General features: G+C 42.6%; 1 protein-coding gene across 17 annotated transcripts in view; it reads left to right on the top strand.

The window, feature by feature from the left end:
- Window positions 1-26,913, top strand: part of SYNCRIP (synaptotagmin binding cytoplasmic RNA interacting protein) — an 81,701-nt gene that overhangs the window by 47,874 nt on the left and 6,914 nt on the right. For all 17 annotated transcript variants that reach the window (XM_073336602.2, XM_073336600.2, XM_073336599.2 and 14 more), the window contains 8 exons: window positions 462-580; window positions 784-891; window positions 3,965-4,078; window positions 4,168-4,344; window positions 9,681-9,816; window positions 10,615-10,820; window positions 16,455-16,604; window positions 24,842-24,963. In XM_073336602.2, coding sequence (XP_073192703.1) covers window positions 811-891; window positions 3,965-4,078; window positions 4,168-4,344; window positions 9,681-9,816; window positions 10,615-10,820; window positions 16,455-16,604; window positions 24,842-24,963 — 986 coding nt within the window. In that variant the 5' untranslated portion in view covers window positions 462-580; window positions 784-810. The remainder of the gene's footprint in view (window positions 1-461; window positions 581-783; window positions 892-3,964; window positions 4,079-4,167; window positions 4,345-9,680; window positions 9,817-10,614; window positions 10,821-16,454; window positions 16,605-24,841; window positions 24,964-26,913) is intronic.

The raw sequence follows: 26,913 nt of genomic DNA, 5'->3' as shown, positions 1-26,913 counted from the left end.
CTTGGATGCAGAGGTTGTGCTGCTTAAGTATTGTATTTGATTTTGATTGTGGTAGCAATTTCAGTGCTTATGTCTGAGCTAGAAGGTCCCTTTTCAAAATGTACCAAGTTACTGTGCTGTTCAAGCTATAGTCTGTTGCTGATAAACAATTATGCATTTAGTTCAGGATGATGAAAATAATTTTGGCCCATGTAATATCTGGATGCCTTATGGTAGTAAAATAAGTACATAAATGCAATAACTATTTCAGTAAATACCTTTGTTTTTTATCATAATGGGGAAAAGGTAATCGTTTTTTATCATGTGGATGAGTTAAGGAGGAATGGTAGGTTGTGTAATATGAGCCTTTTTACTCGTTACAGAAACTCAATGATTGATCTTGGACCACTAAAATTTGATGAATATGGTTAACCAGAGATTGCTGCTCAAATATAATTAGTAATTTTTTTTCTTTTCCCTAGGGCTAGTTGCACACAGTGATCTAGATGAAAGAGCTATTGAAGCTTTAAAGGAATTTAATGAAGAAGGTGCATTGGCAGTACTTCAGCAGTTTAAAGACAGTGATCTTTCACATGTTCAGGTAATGTTAGGGATTATGCAATATCATATATAACTGGAAGAACAAACTGCTACTAGATTGGCAAGAACCGTACCTAAGTCTTGTCAGTAGTCTGTGTTTTGATGTGTAGAACTTTGCGCAATTAGGATCAGATAATCACTTTTAAAACAAATTGGGCTCTGAGCTTCAGATCTACAAATATGAAAATGTCAACTCTTTTTCAGAACAAAAGTGCCTTTTTATGTGGAGTCATGAAAACATATAGACAGAGAGAAAAACAGGGGACCAAGGTGGCAGACTCTAGCAAAGGACCAGATGAGGCAAAAATTAAGGTATGTGTCTGAAGTTGTAAACTATATGATAGTATCCACTCTTTTTTTTTAAAAAAAAAATTAAAATGTCAGACCTGGAAAAATAAATATATATATATATATATATATAATTCTTTCAGTAACTATGCTTTGCTTGGTAAATATTGTTAATTCAGATAATTCATGAACTTGGTAATCACAAATACCTTTTTTTTGTATTTTGGACTAGAAACTTTTTATTAAGTAAATAGTAGCAAATTCTTCATATCCAGTGCATGTATGATTTGCTTACTTTATTGGAGTGAGCTTTAATATTAAATGTAAAAAAAACCCCTTTATATATAAAGACATGCCTCTTTTAGGTTAAAAAGTACTGTGTGCTACGATTCCATAATTAGGGGCAAATGTTTCCACCAAAAGTTCTTGCGCAAGTCAAGAAATATGGGATTTTTTTGAATATAAAGATCAAATCATACACCTTGTTTTTAATTAAGGATAAATCTGTTCTTTGTTACCCAGACTTAAATAATGAAATTTAGCCACTTGTTGTAAAGAGGGTAGCAATAGTGCTGTCTCTTTTTAGACACATCCAGTGGATTTGTGAGTTAGCCCAATTATAGATCACATGATTTGTTTGTAAAATATATACAAAAATTAACTTAAACAGTTTCAGTGCACCTAAGTCTGTCTCAGCAGTAAAAAAGCATATCAGAAAAATTAACTCTTGATGTCGAAGGACCCTTGATCGTAAAGGGACTCAAGTTAAAAGTTAAGCTTTACCCAAGCATGCTCTAAATGGGTGCTTAGGAAAAGGAGAACAGTTTGTAGGAGCTTTTTTGTATGAGTGTAGAATGCTGAACTTTGTATAATCTAACATTATGAGTAGTGGGGCACTTCTCAAAACTTTTTACTTTCCTCAACTTGAAAATGGGGGAAAAAGCAGGCTGTAACCTGAGTGTCTTAATTAGAAAACTTTAAGGGTTTACTGGGATTTATATTCCCACTTCTTAAAATTGACTTGCATTTGTAATTTTTCAGGCTGTGATTTATCAACAGCTAGAGTATTAGTTACATTCATTTTCTTGGAGTAATAGAGCTTTTGCTGTTTATGGTTACAACAAGTCAGTGCCATACCATTCAAAATCATTCCACATGGCTCTAGTTGTGAAAATATCAGTATTCTTGATGTAATTAAATTTATTTAATGCACCTTTTCCTCATGGGTGACATTTTATTCTTTGTGAAAATATTTCTGTAATGTAAAAATGTTAGTTTTTTTTCTTTAATCACTTTTATAACAAGGCTGTTCCAGATAGAGACCTGATGAGGTATTTAACGTACCAAATTTAAATAAATATTAAACTATATTTGTCATCCAGTATTCCTGTTACATTAGTATCCAGATGTTCCAGCCAAGGTCAGTTACTTGTGCTGGGGTGCCGTATGTACAAGTAGGAGATATGCCCTGGCCCAAAGAGCTTGTACTCTAGACAAGACAAAGGGTGGGAGAAAGGAAGTAGTATCTGCATTTGACAGGTGAGGTAATGCTTCAGTCCTACAAACAACTCACATGTGCTCTTTAACTTGATATGCGAGTAGTTTCATTGAGTCAGTGGGAATTCATGCATGCATGTGCAGGATTGCACAAGCAAAAACAAGGTGTATCTGGCTGAGAAGTCTCTTTACTTGGTTTCATTTTTACATTGAAAATAAAATGTCCTGAATTTATTCTTATGAAGATGCACCTTGCCTGTTTCTTGGAACTAACTATTCAGCCTCAACCCAATAGTGTTAATCATGTTAAAATATTCAGTATAGTTACACTTGTTAACGGTTCTAGTTTCATGAACTTGTATTGTATTGAAAGTTTCAGAGCGGTAATGTTAACATGGAAATACAGACAGAGATGCCAAAGAAAGGTATCATGAATGGCATGGAGAAAGTGAATAAGGCAGTGTTGTTTACCCCTTCACATAACACATGAACCAATGAAACTTATAGGCGGCAGATTTAAAACAAACATAAGGAAGTACTTTTTCACAGGCTACACAGTCAGCCTTTGAAACTCATTGTCGGGGGATGTCGTGAAGGCCAAAAGTATAATTGGGTTAAAAAAAAAAGAATGAGATGAAAAAGAATGAGATGGCATGGCCACATTGTGAATACTGCATGCCAATCTGATTGCCCCATTTCAAAAAGGGTATATTGGAATTGGAAAAGGTACTAAAAAGGGCAACAAAAATTATTAGGGGTATGGAACATCTTCCAGAAGAGAGATTAATAAGACTTTTCAGCTTGGAAAAGAGATGACAAAGGGGGATATGAAAGAGGTCTATAAAATCATGACCAGTGTGGAGAAAGTAAATGTCTTGTTTACTCATAACACAAGAACTAGGTCACCAAATGAAATTAATAAGTAGCAGGTTTTAAAACAACCAGAACTGTCTTCATACAATGCACAGTCAGCCTGAGGAACTGTTTGCCAGAGGATGTTTTGAAGGCCAAGACTATAACAGGGTTCAAAAAAGAACTGGATACGTTTATGGAGGATAGGCCCATCCGTGGCTATTAGCCAGGATGGGCAGGGATGCAAAACCATGCTCTGAAGTGTCCCTAGCCTCTCTTACCAGAAGTTGGGAATGGGTGACGGAGGATGAATCACTTGATAATTACTTGTTCTGTTCATTCCCTCTGAAGGACCCTGGCATTGGCCACTGTTGGAAGATAGGATACTGGGCTGGATGGACTATTGGTCTTGACCCAGTATGGCTGTTCTTATAAATTTGTGGAGGGTAGGTCCATCCATGGCTATTTGCCAAAATGGTCAGGGACGCCAACCCATGCTCTAGGTGTCCCAAAACTTCTGACTGCTAGAAACTGGAACTGGATGATGGGGGATGGATCAGATCACTCAATAAATTGCCTTGTTCTGTTCTCTCCCTCTGAAGAATCTGGCGCTGTCCACTGTTGAAAGACAGGATACTGGGAGAGATGTGCCATTGGCCATTCTTATGTTCTTATGGCTACTTATTTGTTACAGTCTATTTGTCTTGAATAAATTGGGAATTGTAAGACATTCAATTTCTTCTTGAAGGCACTCTTGGAAAGAACAGGCTACACACTTGATGTGACTACTGGACAGAGGAAGTATGGTGGTCCTCCTCCAGATTCTGTGTATTCAGGACAACAGCCTTCTGTTGGTACAGAGGTAAGAGGGAGATGTTTTTATACATGGTATAAGTGGGTTGTTCTTTACGTATATATTTTTAAATGATGTTAAATATGTTTGTTACTTAGATATTTGTGGGCAAGATTCCAAGAGACTTATTTGAAGATGAGCTTGTTCCATTATTTGAGAAAGCTGGGCCTATCTGGGATCTGCGTTTAATGATGGATCCACTAACTGGTCTAAATAGAGGATATGCTTTTGTCACTTTCTGTACTAAAGAGGCAGCTCAGGAGGCTGTTAAACTGGTAAGTTTTCTTTGCCTTTTATGAGACCGCTCCCTAAGCCATAAGCAATTCCTATAATCTCTGTTAGTAAGTGGTTAAAAAGTTCCCTTATGAGCAGGTCAAACATGTAATGGATTTATAGGTAGTCTATTACACCTTTCTCTGAATTGTTCGTTATTGTCCAACATCAGAAACAGGATACTGAACTAGCTGTGCTGCTGGCATGATCTAGTAGGGCAATTCTTATGCTCATATCAAAAGTTCAAATTAGCAGTAAAAACTCCTTGATGCCCCATTTGTTGAACAAGAGGCGGTGTTTGAGGAGGGTTACTTTGGATTGCTTTCTTCCAGAAGAGTTTCTTAAATTAGGTGTTTGTGTGGATCCAACTACTGGCACACGCTTTTTGTGTGCATGTGTGCTGATAGTGGGATCCACATGGACAAAATATATTGAACCACACTTATTGTAAGGTAAGTAACTGTTCTTAAAAAGGTATGGAATTTTGTGAAAGACTTCAGATAGGTTGTTATTGGTAGCAAAGTATTCTCCCTCTGTTGTTCAAAACTCTTTGGATGGAGAGAGTACCAAAATCTAAAGAGAGAGTACACAGTACTTATTTTGAAAAAAGTATGAAATATTGTGAGGTAAAGTATGGACCACGGCCTTTCAGATGTGCAGCATGAACACTGAACCACCTACTGTGTGTCTCCTCCCTTCTCGCCCCCCACAAAAAATTAAAAAATAAAATAAAATAAAAAAACATCTTTAGGCCAAGTGTCCTGGCCATGCCTCTCCACCCCTAAATTAAGGCTGAATACAAATCACAGGCTGCTCAGTACTACTGAGTATTTCTTGGGCAGCATTACATCATGATATCCTCTTAGTGTTGAGCATGTTGTCTCCTTTGTGGTTCTAGTTTTTGTCAGCCTAGTGGGATCTGGATCTGAACTCTGTATGATGCACAGATACTAGATTGCCAGCTTTCTGTTGGGACACTCATATAGGGACTAAGATAAATTAAATTTTTGACGGAGTAAGTTTTTAAATCTCCCAAAAGTCTTAACTTCCTTTAAAAACATAAGGGTTTTTCTGCCTTTTTTTTAAAAAAAAAACAAGATTTTTGGTTGGCTCAAAAAACACCAGTCAGCATGCTTGGGGTAAATCCACTTTGTCTGTGCACACATATGCTTCTTGCCTTTTTGGTTTCAGTTTTTTTGTTAAACACCCTGTTGCATGAGTTCTCTCCAGATTAGTGTACCAGAGTGATGCAACTGACCAAGAGCAAAAAAAATGAAAACTGACTGAATGTTTAGTCCTATCAGATGATTCTGTAAACCAGAAACACTTTTTTTTTTTTCCTCAGATGAAAAGATTGAATCTTAGACGTTACTTAACAATAGGTTTAAAACTTGACTTTCAAATAGATGTTGTCTTTAAATGCAACATACTTGTAGATATGGAAGGCAATCTGTGCTGATATATTAAGCTGATACAATGCAAAATTAGATGAAGATCAGACTGCGACTTGGTCCTCTTTCCTTGTGTATAAGGGATCTCTAGTGCTGCAAAAGTATGAGGCTTTCCATCCAAGATATTTATATATTCAGACATTGTATAAAGAATCATATGCCACTGAAATTGTTACCCGGGTGGATTGGGGAAATACAGGGGAAAATTTGTATTTGGGGTTGACAGGGAAACCTTTTCAGCCTAAGTACTAGGACATGACGATGTGTCATTCTTGACAAATTAGCAGCGTCCATTCAGCTGAGGAGTGAGTATGGGAGAAGATACTAATTTAAAGCAAGTACCTTGGCATTAGTTGGTTTTGTATAAGGTGCAAACCACACTTGGCTGGTTAAATCATGATTTGGAAAAACTTAGCAGGTGCATATTATCCAGAGGCCAATTCAGAAGGTTGGAGTGTGGGTTTACCAGTAAGATCTGGGCACTGTGCCTTGGTGAGAAGCCTCTCTGTCATGGAACTAGGGAGGCTTCTCAGTCGCAAACTCTCCTATCGCCTACAGGTTGTCTGTTTAGAACCCCGTGCCCTCCCCCCATCACTTCATGGAAAGAGCTTTTTTTTCCCTCCAATTTTTCCTACCTCTTGACTCTTTGGGGCATATGTGTATTTGCTATTCTTCCCCACCCCCTCCTCAAAGCCTCTTCTGTTCGAACTTTCCAAAACCTAACAGAATTGAGACAAATGAGAACATCCACTTCCCTGTTGCCTATAGACTTCTGAATATTAATAGGAAAACTGATGGGAACTTTGTCAGTATTCCGCTGCTGCTGCATGATTAGCCTGAGCCCTTCTCAGATTCAGGAAGATGACGTTGCATCGATTTACACAAGTCATATTTGATGGTTACCTTAGTATCTACAAGGCTAAAGACTTTTTTTAATTATGAACTTAAATTCTGTAGAAATTGATACTTAGACTTTTTCCCACTCACCAGCTTGTGAAAATTTCCTATTTGCCACTTAAATGATTCAAGCTCTGGATTTTGTTTTAAAATTAAAAAACGGGTAGAACTGTGTATGAACTGATTCTGTACGTTGTCACCAAATTTCATTTGACATGTGGAGAGGGCTATAGTTTAGTTATAACATAGTTTAGTCTTGCTCTTTATAACAGAACACAGAGTAAATTATAACATTGTCTATAATGTAGTCTGGCCCTTAGATTGCCATGCTTATCTTTAACATACAAATACTCCTTACAGTGCTTTAAAGTTTAATGCTACATGGAGGTGAAAATGTCTTGTGAAATTGGGGGATGCAGTATGCTAGTTGAACTCCATGCTGAGTGCTCTGGTTGTGTGACTTACACCTTTTCTGTAAGACTTGTTAAGGTGGCAATATGTGGCTCATGAAGCGTTGTCAATGGAGAAGCTAGTTTCTGTATAAACCTTAGATTTTGTGGAATTTGTAATCCTTTTTTTGGCTCTTTCACCCTTGATTCTTGTAATAAATCTGAACTGAATAATCAGTCTTCACACATACTTCTAAGAAAAGGAGTACTTGTGGCACCTTAGAGACTAACCAATCTATTTGAGCATGAGCTTTCGTGAGCTACAGCCATGCTCAAATAAATTGGTTAGTCTCTAAGGTGCCACAAGTACTCCTTTTCTTTTTGCGAATACAGACTAACACGGCTGTTCCTCTGAAACACATACTTCTGTTCTTCAGCATGTTAAAGTGAACATTTGTCATCTTGTATTTGCTTCCCCCCTCAATCTCAAGTAGATTTCAAAGCAGTAGTTCAGCAGGAGAATCGTGTGTGCTTACATCATTTTACTTTTAGCACACTGTATTTATTGTCTGATAACCTGGTTTAACATTTTACTATGGATTACTATTGAAAGTGAGTTTGGGGTCATCCTAGTCTTCAGTGAACATTGCATGACTTGGAACCATTAACAGACTTCGCTCAATAAGTCCATGACTAGAGTAATTTGGGTGGTTGTAAATTGAGATCGAGGCACTGTAGTGGAGTGTTTGGTAGAAAATATTCCATGTCTGGGTGTAATATAATCATTGTTTTGGATTATATTTTTCTTTATCCTACCACTATCCAAGATTATTGGGCTGCTCTGTGAAAGATTCCATTGTTCTAAACTTCTCCCATTTTAAAAGCCTTTATGCTTGCTTGAGGAACAAAGTTTCTTATTGTAACAATCCGTAAAATTATGAGCATGGTTTTATTCAACTCTGTTAAAGAAAAATATAGAACTAATGCAAAACTGATGACCAGTAGCTCAGATAGAAGTGAGGTTAGCCACAGGTGTCTTCAAGTTATTTGTGCCATCTGCACACAGCAGTGTAATTTATTGTTCAATATAGGAAGTGAATACACTAACAGAAACTGTTGTTTGAATTCTAGGTGGGTAAAATGACACAAATTCATCTAATCAGAGCTGATGGATTAATGCACTTAGTTTACAGAAAGTAGTATGGGTTAGATGACTGGCCCCCAAGAGGTCAGACCTATTTTGCATGCTTAGAAGACACTTCAGTAGTGTGTCGAATACCAGTTTGGGACATTGATTCAAAACTGACTGGAGGGGGGATATAAATACATTGACTTGGCAATGCTGTTTCTGTTGTCTGTGTTCCATGGCAATCTCCCGTGTAAATACTGGGCCTGACCCCGTTTAATGTAAGATTACAGGTGGTATGTTTAAAGGGACTCTGCTGGTTTACAAAAACTTCTTAAAATCATATGTACATTGTAACATCCATAGATATTAAATTAAAAAATCTAACTTATTTTTTACTATGCTGTTAATTTTTTCTGCTTCTTAGATTGGACAGTGAGAATAGGTTACTCAGTTTTAATGTTAAATTAGCGCTCTGCTGTAATGTCTTTGGGCTGCAAACACTGTAGGGCGGGTGGGCAAACTTTTTGGCCCGATGGCCACATCTGGGTATGGAAATTGTATGGTGGGCCGTGAATGCTCACAAAATTGAGGGTTGGGGTGTGAGAGGGGGTGAGAGCTCCGGCTGGGGGTGCGGGCTCTGGGCTGGGGCCAGAAATGAGGAGTTCAGGGTGCAGGAGGGGGCTCCGGGTTGGGGGAGTGAGGGCTCTGGGGTTCAGGAGGGTGTCAGTCTCTCAAAGAACAAAATATCCCTTGCGGAATGAATAGCAAGCTAACTGCCTTGACAAGATGTTGGTCAAGAAACATCAACTTTCCTAGCTGGAGAGCAGCCTGTGGCGAAGCTTGCAAGGAAAATAGCTAATTTGTGTGTCGTGTGTATGTGTCTTCAGTTTTTGTGCAGAAGTTGCTGGCTGAATTGGTGGAGAGGTCAAGCAGTGTATACACATTGTCTGTATGAGAGCAATAGTTTTGTTTTTTTTCCCAATAGTGGGCTTTTCTTGGGCTCCAACTTGTTGAGGGTTTTGTGATCTGAACCTAAATACCTGCTATTATGTGCCTAGTTCAGTTTAAGAAGAGTTTATAGTTGGTAATCGGGGGAAGTTTTTTTCCCTGCAGTGTGACTGGATGCAGTACCTTTACTGTCAACACTTCAGATAGAATACGCGCCAACTGCTGTAGTTCTGCATAGTGCATCATCTTGTGAAGACTGAGACAGTAGAAAAGCTCCTTCTGGAAGTAAAGCTTGATTCTGGAGCCAGGACATTGGGAGAAAGGGCTGCAATTGGGGACCAATGGTAAAGGATGTGAATGTACCACAAGTGTAGTACTCTTGTATGCATACATCAGGCCACTGAAGGGTTAATACCTCACTGTTCATCACAGCTGTAGGGAAGTAAAATATCTGCTACAGATGCTTTTGAGTGGAGAAGAGTGAAAGTTTGGTGGTAATTTGCCATTGTCTGTTTTTCTTTCAGTACAATAATCATGAAATTCGTTCCGGAAAACACATTGGTGTATGCATCTCCGTTGCCAATAATAGGCTTTTTGTTGGCTCTATTCCTAAGAGTAAAACCAAGGAACAGATTGTTGAAGAATTTAGTAAAGTAACAGGTAAGTTAGTAAGTGTATTGGGAACTGGGTAAAATAAATGTGAGTGATCAATGATGATTTTTTTCACCATCTTTCGGCTGATGTTGAATGATGACAATCTTTTAAACTGAGGTCACTTAGCTTTATCCTGAGTGTTCAGACTTCTCACTTTTGAAAGAACCAGTAATATTTGTAATTATACCTAAACAATTGTGGTGTTTTGGAATAATACATATTTTCATTTATTTGAATCTCTGTAACTAAACCTTAGATTATTATACTTATTTAATCTAATGAATTATTAGCAAATACAATACAAGGAAAGTTTCTTTCAAAGAAATGCATTGTTCCACAACTCACCAAAGTTCCTTCAGTATCAAAGGACAAATTGATCTCCTTTTTAAAGGCAACATTTAACCAATATGGGGAGAGTTCTGTGTGTGAGTCCTGTGCATTAGTGGATTAAAGTTACTGACTTCCCTTTAATGCTGAAGGGTTACTTCTGCACAAAGGCATCCAAAAAGTGCAACTTGAAGGAAGGCTCTCAGAAGTCTTTTAAACACAAAACAGTGTTACTTTTTATGGGACAGGAATAATTATGTCCACTGATGCTAAAATGCAGTGATATGTGATATAAAAACTTAGTATTCTGAAAGTACAGAAATGTATCTTGGCATTTCTTCACACCAATCTTTGAAGCTCATCCACTCTTTCACATCGGCTTGTAACTTACTTATATCCTTAAGTAGGATCATTCCTTCACTTTATAGTATAGCACATCAATTGAAGCAAAATTAAATATTCTGCTTAATTTCACAGAGGGTCTCACAGATGTCATATTGTATCATCAACCTGATGACAAGAAAAAGAACAGGGGGTTTTGTTTCCTTGAATATGAAGATCACAAAACTGCTGCTCAGGCCAGACGTAGGTTAATGAGTGGAAAAGTGAAAGTCTGGGGAAATGTTGTTACAGTTGAATGGGCTGACCCTATAGAAGATCCAGATCCTGAAGTTATGGCAAAGGTAATAACGCAACTGAGAAATATAATTATACCCACATCACTTAAATTGTCATAAGGTAAATATTTCCGGTATTAGCACTACGTTGAAATACCACTTTCTTGATAGATGAGTTAAAGCCGGGTTGTAAAGATGTGAATGCATTCTAAAACACTTGAAAATTAAAAGCAACTCTTATAGGCCTAACAGGAATTTCATTGGCAAGTAGTATTTACTACTGCTTGGGGCTGACTGATATTTGTTTCCTGCCAGTGCTGAAAATCTATGCCACAATTCCTGTAATCTGTCTGTACTCTAATTATGTAAGTGACATAGTGGCTTCAAAATCAAAGTTGCTTTGTGGCTTCACACTAAGGACCTTGATTCAAAGGAATTAGTGGGACTGTTTGGATCAGCCCGTAAAACTGAATTTATTTAAATACGGAACTTCATATCTGTACTACTTCAAGGAACATAAACCTGAATTTTCTTAAATCCTTGTCAGAATCCAAGAAGCTATAATTTCACAAATCAAACGATTACTTCTCTTAGACATTATTTCAGTTGTGGTGGTGGGGTGTTTTTCTTTCAGACCCCCTGAAACAGTAGTGGCAACATTCTGGAGTGCAAAGTTCACATAGCTTAAGTTCTTCATACCAAAACACTAAGTTTGGGGAGCATTTTTAATAACAAGAGAATAGTTCTTTGTTGTGACTTATATTTTGCCACAGCAGAAGCAGATGAATTGATTCATACCTGAAAACTTCTGTTCTCAGATGTTGCCCAGTCCTGTCTCTTTTTGGTTCTGTTGCCTAGCCACTAGCACAGTTCCCCCTAGACAGCCCTTTTCTGAGTTACTTTTTCTCTCTATCTCATCTGCCTTTCCTCTGACCTGAGATGGTTGACTGACTAGTAGGTGTCCCTAGTTTGATGAACTTGGTAAGATGTCTTGGATGGGGTCTCCTCTTTGGTGAGCCAAATAGGGTTCATCTTATGAAATAGCTGTTTTTCTAGCAGAAGGATAGAATCTCTTAGGTGTGGGCTACACTGGGGGGAGTGGGGGTGGTGCGAACTAAGATATGCAATCTTAGTTCGACTTCCCTGGCTGTCCTCATGGCGGTGAGTTGACCGCGGCGGCTCCCCCGTCGACTCCGCTTGCTCCTCCTGCCAAGGTGGAGTACAGGCATCATTTCGGGGATTGATTTTATCGCATCTAGATGAGACATGATAAATCGATTTCCCCAATAGATCGATCAGAAGACGTACCCTTACTGTTTTGCCTGTCAGTTTTAATCCCCCTTTGCTTTGTTGCCCAGTGTTGTAGTCACTCAACAGCAGGGAGTGTGCCGAGTCTTTCAGATAGTTTGCCTACAAAATGGCACTTCCTCTGTAGTGCAGCTTCTCCCTGTGATCCAGGAGATTGATCACGAGAGGAGCCCTGATCCATCTAACTTTTTCTTTGACCATTGGTGAGGGACTCCTGCTGTTGAAAATGATCAGATGAGTAGGAAGTGAAGGGAGCATGGATAGGAAGAAAACACTGGGTAGTAGGCTTCTGGGGCAGAGCTGTGGAGGTGGGGAACATGAGAGCTAGGAAGCAATGCTTCCTGGTTCCCTGCCCCGCTCCACAAAAGTGATTTTGAACAAACTAAAAACACTTTAAATGCTGAATGGGGCAGGGGGATAGTAGGGCATTGAAAGGACCAAGGGAAAGAGCATGGAAAAGACGTAAGGGATCAGGAATGCCATAGACTTAGTGCAGTGGACCAAGAGACGTGTGAATGGAGATTCCAAATTAAACTGCAGGAAAGGGAGACTGCTTGATGGAGAGGACTGAGGAAAGTAGAGAGAGGGGGTTGGCTCAGATCTGAAGGCTATAGAGAGATGTAGAGGATGCAGGGTGGGAGGATGATTGAGGGAGTGGTTTTTCCCATGTGTGAAAGACTTAAACTTTAAGAAATTAAAGATGGAGAAAAGGCTTTTCCTCCACTCCCTTTCCTGCCCAAATCCCAAACAGCTATAATTCTTTCCTTACACTACACCACATGCAGATATATGGAACTCTGAAGGAGGGGAACTACTCTATAGTAGGCCTCAGAACATCTGCCAGAGCAGGCATGCCCTTCTGTAAACTTATCCACAGACCCACTTAAGTTTTGATGCTCTTTAAAAGGTCTGGGGTTCCATCTGCCGCCTGCGCTGCCGGTCTGGGATCCCGGCTGCCGGCCCCTGCCAGCTGGGGCCCCAGCCACTGGCACCGCTCAGCACGCTGCCAGTCTGGGGTTCCATCGGGGGGGCCCCTGTAAATGTAAAATTTATTACTGGCACGTGAAACCTTAAATTAATGAAGACATGGCACGCTACTTCTCAAAGATTGCCAACCCCTGGCTTATCTAAACATACAGCACTGCAGTGGCATAGTTGCACTAGTGCCACTGTAGCACTTAGTGAAGACGCTACCTACACTGTCTACATAGTTTTGTCTACACCAGGAGTCTGGCATAACTGCTCAGGAGTGTGGATTTTCCATATACCTGAGTGACTTTGATTGTACCGACATAGGTTTGTAATGTAGGCTAGGCCTCGGAGTGCTGTACATATGTGTACAGTTCCTACAAATCATGGAAACGGCAAGGTAAGACCAGGTTAACCTTATGCCTGAAGTGGTTTAAAATAGAGGAAGGGTAAATTGAGGTTGTAAGTTTGAGAAGTTAGACTTGTGCTCTGTGGAGGCTTGCTTGTTAGTAATCTGTGTGAATGGTTGATAAGGCATATGAATTGAGGATTGTGTGGTTAATCCTTAACTGGAAAATTCCTAGATTTTTCAGTACTGCATTAATGATAAACATTTCTTTAAGTTAACGTTTTTTAGCATAGTAATGGTTTTGGCATTCAGCATCCTGAGATACCATAGTCCAGGGAAAATTCAAGAGGCAATTCAGTAGTTACTGTCGAATGGACCTTGCAAAGCACAATCAAGGCTGGCAGTTTAAGCAGCCAGTTAACCTGAGTGGTGTCTTTGAAATCTTGGACACGGTCACGTGGCTGCGGGTACGTGGCTCATAACTTAACTATTATTTCATTATGTCCAGACTAAAAGGGGACTTTATTTTTTCTCTCCCATTTCAACCCAAAGGGGGAAGGCATGTCATCTGAGAAGACTGTCTTGTCTTGGCTTCCTTATGCTTAAACTGACCTGTTCATTAGTGCAGTAGTTCTCGACCTTTCCAGACTACTGTACCCCTTTCCGAAGTCTGATTTGTCTTGAGTACCCCAGGTTTCACCTCACTTAAACTACTTGCTTACAAAATCAGACATAAAAATACAAAAGTGTCACAGCATACTACTACTGAAAAATTGCTTGCTTTCTCATTTTTACCATATAATTATAAAATCGATTGGAATATAAATATTGTACCTACATTTCAGTGTACAGTATATATAGCAGTATAAAACAGTCATGAAATTTTAGTTTGTACTGGCTTCACTAGTCCTTTTTTATGTAACCTGTTGTAAAACTAGGCAAATATCTAGATAATATACCCCCTGGAAGACGGCTGCATACCCCCAGCATACATGTACCCCTGGTTGAGAACCACTGTATTAGTGTACGACCTTTCCAGAGATCAAGCTTGTTGATTAGATACATAGTGTACAGTTTGACCAGGTCTGAGGCATTAGAGAATAGAATCTGTCTGTACTGGAGAAGGTTTAAACCAGTCATTTCCCTGCAGTTAATTAAAAATTGTCCAGAATCAATACATGCTTTAGTTCTTTTTTTGGAGAGGCAACAATTGATGTAATGTCCACCTGAGATTGGAAGGGTGGGCATTGGGGTTGCCAGTGGACTGTAAAGCTTGTCTGCTAAGTCCTCTGCTATTCACCATTTCTAATAATAAACGACAAGGGGATGGTCAATTAAATTGGATGGCAACAAATTTAAAACTTAAATCCTTTTTTACGAGTCAGAATTAGACTCTGAAATTCATTGCCACAAAAGATCATCGAGGCAAAGAGTTTATCGGGATTATAAAAGGACTCGGACACTTACATGTATAGGAGGACTATCCAGAGGAGTTAAGGTTTAAAAAAAGGTTTTGGAAGAGACAAGCTCTTGGAGTCAGGGCATAAGGCAGACTCTAATGTGGGTTAAAAAAACTTCTTTGGAAGTAGGTTATTCTGTTGCCTACGATGGGTTTTTTGCTTTTTCCTCTGTGCCTGTTGCTATTTGGCCATTGTTGAAGACAGGACACTAGACTAGATGGACCACTGGTCTGATCCAGTATTGTAATTCGTGTGTTCCTCTGCCTCCTCCCTCATCCCCCATAGCTCCTATACACTTTCTCTGCAGGCCTTTAGCCAAGGATTCTTCTATAGATCCCTGTCTGAGTCGGCAGTTTCTGCCCATCCATGCTCCCCCCTCCCCCAAGATATTGCTTCTTAATATACTGCACATAAGCACACAGGTTATGCCATATTTCATCCTGATAAGCCGCTTGTGGGTTCAGAACGAGAGAATCTGGTGCTGGCTGGTGCTACTGCAACAGGAGTAAAGCTGATGGCTGTGTTCCTCCCAATCCGCTCTCCTTGGTCCCACCATCTGCTCTGGAGGGGCCATAGGAAGGGGGAGATGGTAGCTAAGCATGACCACCAGCTGCACTCTCCGTGCCGTATTTTCACTAGTTAAAAGTCTATGGATCACTGAGTGGTGCAACTTGAGCCAGTAAACTACTGGGAAGAGGGCTGGGGCAGAAAGTGTGATCTTAGCTATTGATCTGCAACTGGATTTTTTGATAGAAAACTTGTGGACTGAGCTGAGGAGCATTTGTGGGCAGGGGAATAGAGACTGTGGTCTGGCATTACTAATAAGGGGTATGGTGGGATGGAGAATATGCTCAGCTGCAAGCAAAAGATGCTTGCTTTATTTGACAGATCTTTCTTTGGCAGGTGTCAAGGTTGATAGCCCACAGATTAGTACATCCGCTCTAGGGTTGCAAGGGCATATCTTAAACCAATTTGAGGGTGGCTTGTGTGGATGCTCTTGGTGCTTCATTGAGTACTGCACAACATAGCTGGCTGACTGCTCTAATATAGACAAGCCCTTACGTAACTTTCTCCCATACTAGATAAGATTGCTAAGCCTCAAGCTTTGCATTTCAGGTTGCCCTCTTACTGTTCTGTATTTCCTTTTATCATAGACAGTAAAAGTGTATTCTAGCCAACAATACTGTATTTGATGTGGTATCTTCAAGGCGCTTGAAGGTAGAGGCAAAATTGGCTAAGCAAAGAAGGCATGCTGAGTGATTAGCTATTACAGTGATGGGTGCTTAAACGTTATTTTGAATAGTTAACGTCTACATATAACTATCCTTAGCTGCTAACTTTACTTTTTGAAATGATTAAAAAAGGTTCCTTTGAGGTAAAACTTACTGATTGACTGTTTTCAGAAACAACGCTGATTAGAGTGATTGTTCAGTAATATTAAATCATTTTATCCAACTGTCAAGTCAGCAAACTGATTTTTCAAACTTGTTGCAGAATGTTGCATGTTGCATATAAATAGAATGAATTGATACTAGCTGTAGCTCTAACATTTTGTGAAATTAATTATATTAGGCAAAACTTGTATATTGAAACATGATTTTTGTTGTCTTTTAGGTGAAAGTGTTGTTTGTACGTAACCTTGCCAATACTGTAACAGAGGAGATTCTAGAAAAGGCCTTCAGTCAATTTGGAAAATTAGAGCGAGTGAAGAAACTAAAAGATTATGCTTTCATTCATTTTGATGAACGGGATGGTGCTGTAAAGGTAGGTTAAAAGGACCTTAACTTTATGTGCATAAAAGTTGTTATGACCAAATTTAAATTTTAAAAATTGGATACTTTTGGGGGGAAAGCGGAATTTATGTGAAGCATTAAATTGTTAACTAGTAACAGCATAAAGTGAAGTTACATGTTGGGCCTTTCCATAGGATGTTCTACACTATCTGAATTCAGGGAAGGAGAATGCTTCATGTAAATTGCTGTTAATATTGGTGACTATTATCTATTGAAAATAGAAGGTTCTGTTTTAAGCTAATGGCCTTCTGTGAAAACAGTGACTGGGATGCCAGAACTTTCATCCACTTATCAAATATAAGGAAGTTCCTTTGGGATTAAAAGACCAATTTTGCTACCTGAGAATCTTGGTAGAAAATTTTGTTAGTAATGTAACCACTGAAACACAAAACAAACTTCCTAGGAGCAGAGTTAACCATTTGCTTTTTTGCTGACAGAGATATCCTACTGAGTGATTACTCCCTCCTCTCCTCCCTTCTTCCTTGTGATATACTCTCTCTCCCAAGGAGAAATTCAGGGATAACTCCTTTGTTTCATCCCTTTGCTTTGTGTTTCTTCCTCATTTGGTTTTGGTAGAATGACTGGCAGTATTTGTTCACATACCAGATTTCTACACCTTTGGGTGAAATATGCACATAGGTTTGCAACTTTCCCCACTTGTCCAGATAGCTTGGTGAAAAAGCTTGGGTGAACGGAGTAAGAATCCCTACCGTACAGGCATACTCTGCAGGCTGGGTCTCCTTTGGAGTCCAAAGGATCGTTGAAAGTGGTAGGATCTCTGATCCCCCTCTTTTGAAACTCCATTTCCAAACATTTGGTGAGAAACTTTCATTGTATGGATAGAATGACAGTATCCACTTCTGTTACGTGAGGCTGAGAAGCAGATTTCCTTTTGCACCTAATCAGTAAGGAAAAGTTTATAAAGAGAAAACAAAAGAGCAAAAATGTTTTTTGCGTAATTGCTCATGTCCATTCCAAAAGGTGTGTGCACGCATTGTGTGCACGATTGTTGGAAAGTTTTACCCTAGCAGTACCTGTTGGGTCAGCTGTGGAGCCCCCTTGAGTGGTGCCTTTATAGCAGTGTATATAGGTTCCTGCTGACCCCCTGCCTGCTCAGTTCCTTCTTACCGCAAGTGTTGGTCATTGGAGCAACTTGTCTCTTGCTTTGCAAGTGTTTCCTCGTGTCTTTCTGTGTATATAGTTGTTTTTCACTAGTTAGTTTTATTAGTAGGTTTAAGTTGGGAGGGGTTCCCCTCCCCCGATATTTTTCCCTGTCACTGAGGCATGCTGCAACCCCAGGGGTTTAAGCCATGCGGAAGGTGCGGTAAGCCTGTGCCCAAAGGGGATCCACATGCTGCTTGTCTGAAGTGCTTAGGAGAGGGCCATATGCAAGACAAGTGCACCATTTGCAGAGGATTCAAGCCCAGAACTGAGAGAGAGACACTGTTGCCTCAGACTCCTCTTAATGGAGTCTGAGCTTCGGCCTCAACCGGCTCAAGAGTCTGCACTGGGAGCCTTGGTGCATAGCACACCGGCCTTGATGCAGGACACCTCAGCACTGAGGAAGGACTCTCGTAAGTAGCATTGACACCGCTCCCCCGCATGGAAGGCCGGCTCATCGATGTGGCACCGTTCACAATCCCTGGTGCCGCACAAGAAGAAGGCGGCAGGGGAGCGGCCCAGCTCCACCAAGAATAGTAGGCAGGACTCCAGCGCGGTGCGTCCTGTGTTAGGAAACCAGAAGGCTGGCCCGTCAGTCCCAGCACCATCAACCCCAACCTTGAGGGCAGGTCCGTTGAGTCCAGTGTCCATGGACTCCCTGGTCTGGGAAGTGTTGGAGGGGGACCTGGACCTCCCCTCCACACCAGATACTTTCGAGGCTGTGCAGGACTTAATTGCTGTGACGGCACGGTCCCCAGCCTCTCATTCCCATGTACCAGCTCCAGTATCATAGAATCCTAGAATATCAGGGTTGGAAGGGACCTCAGGAGGTCATCTAGTCCAACCCCCCTACTCAAAGCAGAATCAATCCCCAGTTTTTGCCCCAGATCCCTAAATGGCTCCCTCAAGGATTGATCTCCCAATTGGCCTGGGTTTAGCAGGCCAATACTGAAACCACTGAGCTATCCCTCTGCGAGGCGGGGCAGGCCCAGGCAGTGGCACCATCTGCAGCATGCCCACCATGGTGCGGCACCATTCTTCATCACTGCAGCACCGCTCCCCAGCACTGTTGGGATCCGCTCCTCTCTGGTCAGGTTGGACTGCACATTGGAGTCTGAGGCAGAGTTGTCAGTGTCCAGATGCAGCCAGTACTGCTGGAGATTCCGGCACCGGTCTCTGCATCGCGGGGTGCAGGAACCCTCGGTACTGATGGTGTCCTGGCCTCTTCAGCGGAAGGAACCAGTACAATGGCCCTTTTGGACACCTTGGGCCTACCACCAGGGCCAAGGGCAGGGCTCCAGGGCAGCATTGGTGATCTCTGCTGCCTGTGCCCCATGTTCTGTGAAGTCCATTGCCCCTGACCAATGCAGGACTCCCGAGGACCCACTGCGGAGCTCAGACCCTGGGCCTCCTGCGCCGAGCGCAAGGTCAGAGCCGCCTATGCCGACAGCCCCCCTCTGCTAGTGGTTGCATCGGTGGATGTTCCTGAGGTCACCAGGGAACCAGAGAGGCAAGAGGACCCTGTCCCACCTTGAGCCACCTCATCCTCCTCACCGTACGAGGCAGTGGCGGGCACTACAGAGTCCCTTCTGCGATGGACATGAAAGCCCACCAAGACCTCCTCAGGAGGGTGGCCCAGACCCTTAACATGGCCACGGAGGAGGTGGTGGAAGACTCAGACCCCATGGTGGACATACTTACCCCAGAGGGTCCTTCTAGAGTGGCACTGCCGCTTATTTAGACTATCCAGACCACCAATAAGGTGCTCTGGTAAATCCCAGCTTCTGTACCACCAACGTCCAGGGGTGTAGAGAGGCATTACTTTGTCCTGCAAATGGGGTACGAGCACCTCTTCACCCACCCCCAACCCAGGGCGTTGCTGGTTGATGCAGCAAACCACAAAGAGCGGCTGGGGCAGCCGGGGCCCACCCCTAAAAATAAGGAAGCTAAGAAGCTGGACCTCTTCGGTCGAAAGGTATACTTGACTGGGGTGCTCCAGCTTGAACCTCCAATCAGCAGGCGGTACTTAACTACTGTGCATACAACTCCTGGAACACCCTCTCCAAGTTCCGGGAACCGCTCCCATTGGATTCATGACAGGAGTTTGTGGCAGTCATAGAAGAAGGCAGGGTGGTGCCTAGAACCTCCCTCCAGGCAGCTTTGGACTTCGCCAATTCGGTGGCGCGAACCATGGCCAAGGCCATCACCGTGAGGCGTACCTCATGCCTGCAGGCTTCTGGATTCCCGGTGGAGGTCTAGAATACTTTGCAGGGCTGTTTGCGGACAAAACAGACTCCAGGTTGCACAGTCTCAAGGACTCATGTGCAATCCTCAAACACGGCACCCCAGAGAAAACCCTTTACGCCTCAGCCTCCTTCACGATTCTGTCTGGGCCCCCACCTAAGCAGGACTATAGCCGGAGGAGGGGCAAAAACAACAGGAGATATCCCCCGCGGTCCTCCTCAGTCCAGGGTCAAGGCTCCTCCAAGCAGCCCCCTGCTTCGAAGCCAAACTTTTGAAGGTGCGCCGGGGGGTGGAGCACCAACCCAGATCCCGGATCCTTGCCTTCCCTTTGTGAACAGTCTGTCCTACTTCTGCCGTGCCTGGGCCCAGGTTACTTCAGATTGCTGGGTCCTGAGCATGGTAGGGGTCGGATATTCTATCCAGTCTGCCCCTACCTGCGTTCCCCATCCCTCTTCAGGGACCCCTCTCACGAGTCACGAGTAACTCCTGCTACAGGAGGTGCAATCACTCCTCACACTGGGGGCAATAGAAGAGGTTCCTCAGGAGTTCAGGGTCAGGGGGTTCTACTCCTGATATTTTCTCATCCTCAAAGCCAAGGGTGGACTCAGGTCTATCCTGGATCTGCAAAACCTCAGCAAGTTCATAAGGAAGCTGAAGTTTCATATGGTCTCTCTGGCCACCGTCATTCCTTAGAATCACAGAATATCAGGGTTGGAAGGAACCTCAGGAGGTCATCTAGTCCAAGCCCCTGCTCAAAGCAGGACCAGTCCCCAATTTTTGCCCCAGATCCCTAAATGGCCCCCTCAAGGATTGAACTCTCAACCCTGGGTTTAGCAGGCCAATGCTCAAACCACGGAGCTATCTCCCCCCCCCCCCCACACACACACAAAGTTCCATCCTGCTGTAGATCAAAGCCCACTATGGAACTTTTAGCACATGGCAGGTGCACAGCAGACTACAGCGCTGTAGATCTACACCCCAGCTTCCCACCTATCAACTTTTCATATAAACAAGCCCTTTGTCTCCCTTCAAAGCTTTGTCATGGCATGTTCCAGTTTAGCGAAGGAGATCTAGTGACACTGCCTGAGGTATTATTGTTACAGGCATGTTTTTATACCTCAGTCCCCCTTTGGTCATAAGAGAACAGCTGTAATCATGGGGAAATACTTCTGTTAGAGAACTCACTACAGTTATTCAGATACATAGAAGTTTAACCCTACTAAAAAAATCCTCCTCTGTCCACTGAGATTGGAATGTTGGTAGTAAAGGTGCTTTAGAATGGGATAAATTTCTAAATGTATCAGAAGACAAGGGAGCACTCACAGCTACAGGACATAATGGGACTTGGAAGGCCCTGAACTCTATTTCTGCAGAGAAATCTTCCCTCTACACTGGAAATGTGCTCTGTAATGAAGACAATGACAAATTAATAACGGATACCGTGTTCTTGTATCAAGCCTTTCATCAGAGGACTCTCAAAGTGCTGTATAAGTCCAGTATCCCAACATTCCTGTGAGGTAAAGTGAGGCTCAGTGATTTCCCTGGATCCGGGGGACTGGTACTCCACCCTCAATTTGAAGGACGTGTACTTTCATATATCGATTATCCCAGCACACAGGAGATTCCTGAGATTCGTAGTTAACGGCCTACACTACCAGTTCACCGTACTACCGTTCGGACTTTCAGCAGCCCTGCATGTGTTCAGAAAGTGCATGGCAGTTGTGGCAGCCTCCCTGCACAAACTCCAGGTACAGGTCTTCCCTTACCTGGACGACTGGCTCATCGAAGGCAATTCCCGAGTGCAAGTGCTGGAGCACGTGGCCCACGCATGAACCACTTTCAGCAGGCTAGGGCTCATTCTGAATGTGCCCAAGTCTACGCTGGTCCCAACCCAGAAAATAAGAGTTAATCGGGGCTCTCCTGGACTCCACTCAGGCCAGAGCCTGCCTTCTCACGTCTTGGTTCCAAAGCATCAAGGGCATCCTCGATAGCCTCCACGGGTTCCCAACCACCACGGTCAGAAACTGCATGAAGCTTCTTGGGCACATGGCAGTCTGCACGTATGTAGTGCAGCATGCCAAGTTGTGCCTTTGCCCGCTCCAGGCTTGATTGACGAGCGTATACAGACCCAGCCGGGACTCTCTGGACAGACTAGTTACCCTCCTGCCCAAGATTCTCGAGTCCCTCAGGTGGTCTGTGTGGAAGTGCCCTTCGCCAAACTTCAGTCCTTATTGTTGCTGGTCACTGACGCATCAGAGACAGGCTGGGGAGTGCACCTGGGCAGTATCAGAACTCAAGGCCTGTGGTTACAACCAGCACTATCGCTACACATCAATGTCAGAGAGCTGAGAGCGGTTCGCCTGGCTTGCCAGATGTTCCAGGCCCACCTGCAGGGAAAGTGTGTCAAGTTATGCCAGACAACACCACAGCCATGTTCTGTATAAACAAACAGAGTGGTGCTCGCTCCTCTCCCCTGTGCCAGGAATCTCTCCGGTTCTGCATCGCACATTATATCCAGCTACATGCCTCATACCTACCGGGGGCACAGTACGAACCATCTCAGCTGCTCATTCAACACTCACAATAGGTCACTCAGAGTGGACATCGCCCTTTCGATCGTCCACAGGTGGGGCTATCCCCTCGTGGACCTGTTCGCGATGCAGAACAACAGGAAGTACAACCTATTCTGCTCCTTTCATAACCACAGCTATGGCTCCATAGTGGATGCCTTTCATCTACCATGGAGGACTCACCTGCTATGTGTTCCTGCCCTTCCAACTCATACACAAAGTCCTCCTCAAGATCAGCAGGACAGGGCTTCAGTCATCCTCATAGGACCTGCATGGCCATGACAGTACTGGTTCACCACGTTGCTGAACCTATCCGTGACCAGGCCAGTGGCCCTCCCCATGCTTCCAGATGTCCATCATGGCAGACTACAACATCCCAACCTGGAGTCCCTCCTCTACATGGCATGAAAACTCCATGGCTAAACCAACTTGAACTCCAGTGTTCAGACTGTTAGGGAAGTTCTGTTGGGAAGCAGGAAACCCTCTACTCACGCAACATACCTGGCAAAGTGGAAGCTTTTCACCATTTGGTCCCTATAGAAAGGTTTCTCCAAAGCCCCCCAACAAGCCTCTATTCCCTTTTGTGCTTGACTGCCTCTTGTACCTGAAGCAACAGGGGCTGGCTATACCTTCTATTAAGGTGCACCTGGCGGCCATCTCGGCCTTCCACCTGGGCATAGGGGGCAGGTCAATCTTTAGCAATCCCCCGGTGGGATGGTTTCTTAAGGACTTAGATAGGGTTTATCCTGAGGTGAGGCAGCCTGTTCCCCAGTGGGATCTTCACCTGGTTTTTTCCAGACTTTATGGGCCCCCTTTCAGGCTACTGGCGACCTGCCCTTATCCTATCTCTCCTGGAAGGTGGCTTTTCTGGTGGCCATAACCTCAGTCAGAAGGATCCCCGAGCTCAGAGCACTTACTTACGAGCCTCCCTACATGGTCTTTTACAAAGACAAGGTGTAGCTATGCTCACACCCAGGGTTCCTACCTAGGTTGTCTTGTATTTTCATGTGAATCAGGACATATTCCTACTGGTATTCTTTCCTAAGCCTCATGCCAGCAACAAAGAACGAGCACTCCATTCCCTAGACGTCAGGTGTGCCCTAGCCTTCTATACTGAACGCACTAAGCTGTTTCATAAGTCACCACAGCTCTTTATTGCAATCGCCGAGAGGATGAAGAGGTTCCCCGTCTGGTCCCAGGGTATTCCATCGTGGATTATGTCCTGCATCAGAACGTGCTACGACTTAGCTAAAATTCCAGCCCCGCCGTTAACAGCACACTCCACAAGAGCGCAGGCATCATCCACCGCATTCCTTGCGCAGGTCACTGTCTAAGACATATGTCTTCCATCCACACGTTTACGTTGCACTACACCATCACCCAACAGGCGAGGGATGATGTACCCTTCAGCAAGGCAGTACTACCATCAGTAACTCGGTGAACTCTGACCCCTCTCCGTCTAAACTACTTGGGAGTCATCTTTTGGAATGGACATGAGCAATCACTCAAAGAAGAAAAGACGGTTACCTACCTTTTGTAACTGTTCTTCGAGATATGGTGCTTATGTCCATTCCAAATCCCGCCCATCTCCCCTCTGTCGGAGTATTCCAGCAAGGAGGAACTGAGCAGGCAGCCAGTTGGCAAGGACCTATATACACTGCCATAAAGGTGCCAGTCCAGGGGGCTCCACACCCTGATGGGTACCTCTAGGGTAAAACCTTCTGACAATCGAGCACACGGTGTGTGCACACACCTTTTGGAATGGACATGAGCAACGCATCTCGAAGAATAATTATTACAAAAGGTAGGTAACAGTCTTTTTTTTAAATCCACAAGATTGGTCTCTTGTTCTAGGAGCAGAGCATTTCTTTGTATACAAGTATTTTTCACTTGAATCTAACTAAGCTTTACTGCTACCCATTGTTGTAAATATGATTCTTAATGAGATCCCAGAGCTGAATTGTAGTACACTATTTGCAGAGATTGCAATAGTATGTCCACAATTGTAAGTGGAAGAAATTTTTTACCGGTAAAGGATATCTTGGTTTTGAAAATCAGGCTTTAGTAATTATTTGAAACCCCAAGAGTAATCTGCAGTGTGACTTCCAGATACACAATCATGGCTAGTTCTGGGTGATACCATTAGAAAAAAACCCTTTATTCTTTTTCTGCCCCTTAAAATATGCCCTGAATGCCCTTAAAAGTATATCTAAAATCTGGTTACTTCCTTCAGGCAATGGAAGAAATGAATGGCAAAGATTTAGAGGGAGAAAATATTGAAATTGTGTTTGCTAAGCCACCAGATCAAAAAAGAAAAGAACGGAAAGCTCAGAGACAAGCGGCTAAAAATCAAATGTAAGTATAAGTTCATGCACATTGTGTATTGATTTCTGTCACACACACGTGCTTTTTTTACAAAAACCATAGCATGGGGGTTAAGTAGCAAGTATGATGAAGTGTATTAGTGTCTTAAATTTCACTTCCATAGGTGTAGGATGCATTTGAGTAGTTATTATATGGAGGAATTACTGGTATATCACAGTAGTGCCCAAAGGCCAGCCTCAGTCATGATTGGGATCACATTTTGCCAAGTGCTGTACAAACCCAAATGAAAATAAAACTGCTGCCCTGGAGAGTTTACAGCCTAAATTGAGTAGTGGCTGAACTGGATGCATGTCCAGTTATCCAGGTCAAATTTGAAGATCATGGGAGCAAATTGGGAGAGATGAGCTGGTCATCTTCTAAAGAGCCACATACCTTTGTACTGTCAGGTGCACCGACGTGAGATGCATGCTCATCTGAGCAAACTTTGAAGCAGTACTATGGTGCCTACATGTAAATTGTTGGTGTGATTGCTCTGTCCAACAACATTTTTGCCACTTCAGTGATGATCAGTAAGCTTGCGAAGATTTTAAAAATGAAAGTGAAGATTTTGCAGAACAAAAAATGAGTAGCTTGCCACTATAGCCTTTAATGCTTTCATATATTTTCTGCTTGGGTTTAAATTGGATATCCTGCAGTTTTCTTCACTCCCACCCTGCATTTCCAAAAACACCTATGTTGCTGCTTGACATCCAAGAAGACAGAATGGCTAGGTGAAACAGAATAATACTAATCTTTAGATGGTGACGTTGTGCACAACTGGAATTGTTTAAGATTGCCTTGCTTGCCGTTGTCATTTACTGCCCCAAAGCTCTCGCTGGCCCTGCTGTTCCTTTCCCTGGTCATGTTAGCCATAGGCTTCACTATTCTCTTTTGGACTCTATTCTTCTTGTCAAGTATTTTTCTGCTTCACTTACATTTTTCAGTTAGGCAAACCAACTTCCTTTGTCCCTCCTGTATGCCATGTCTCAGATGCAGCCATAAGAATACCTGTTTGTGAAGTACAGTTTAGAGTACTATGGCAAGTTACATGAACATATTTTTACAGTAGAGGCAGTTGCCTGCATGTCTCTATTTTGTTGATACTTATTTGACATTCTGTTCTCTCTCTCTCTCCCTCCCTCCCCCACCCCCCTTCGGCTTTAACTGGTGTCAAAAGGAAAAAAGGTTCCCAAAGTGGAATGGGCCAACAGTCTCTTTTTAGTCCTGTATCTAGACTCTGATAGTGCCCTGTACCTCATTCTATAGAGGAAAAAGGCACCTGATCAATTATACAATACTGTACTCCTCTTCCTCCTCCTCTCCCCCACCCCCCCCTCTTTGGGAGAGAGGAGTGGATTCTTGTGTAACTAGCTGGTCATCAGAGTATTCTCTAAAGCTTAACTATTACATCAGCAGTACTTTTTGTTTAGGGTAACTGCCTGTATATTTATTAAATATCTGAAACTTATTGCCTCTAGTGTACAGCAACAAATTTCCCTGTTGATCTCATACTGCATAAAATTATTTCATTGTATAATCTATTGTGTAACTATGCCAATTCATTTATTTTATGTGCCTCTGTTAATCTGGTGATCCTGTGCTAAACAATTCCAGTCTCTCTCCTATTTTGAATAAAAGCGGTGATAGGCGCCTTGTTCAGTCCCTCTTTCAGATCCATTCATAAGAGTAACTCTTAGATATCTATCATTCCTCTTTGATCTGGCAAGCTAACTAAAATACCACTACGAAGGCAGACAAGCAGTTCTGTTCAATGACTTATTCTGGGCATATTTGAATTTTAAATGTGCTACTTGTTGAATTGCAAGGGTTTTTAATTTCTTTAGGATTCAAAAAGATGAAGGGGCAGGGGAGTATATAGCTATAAAGTGTGTGTGGTTAGTGTTGTCTTTGTTACTTGAAAGAAGCTGGCTGTGATTCTCA

Source organism: Lepidochelys kempii, chromosome 3, assembly GCF_965140285.1.
Source record: "Lepidochelys kempii isolate rLepKem1 chromosome 3, rLepKem1.hap1, whole genome shotgun sequence".
NCBI lineage: Eukaryota > Metazoa > Chordata > Testudines > Cheloniidae > Lepidochelys > Lepidochelys kempii.
This window is presented reverse-complemented; position numbering and strand designations above follow the sequence as displayed.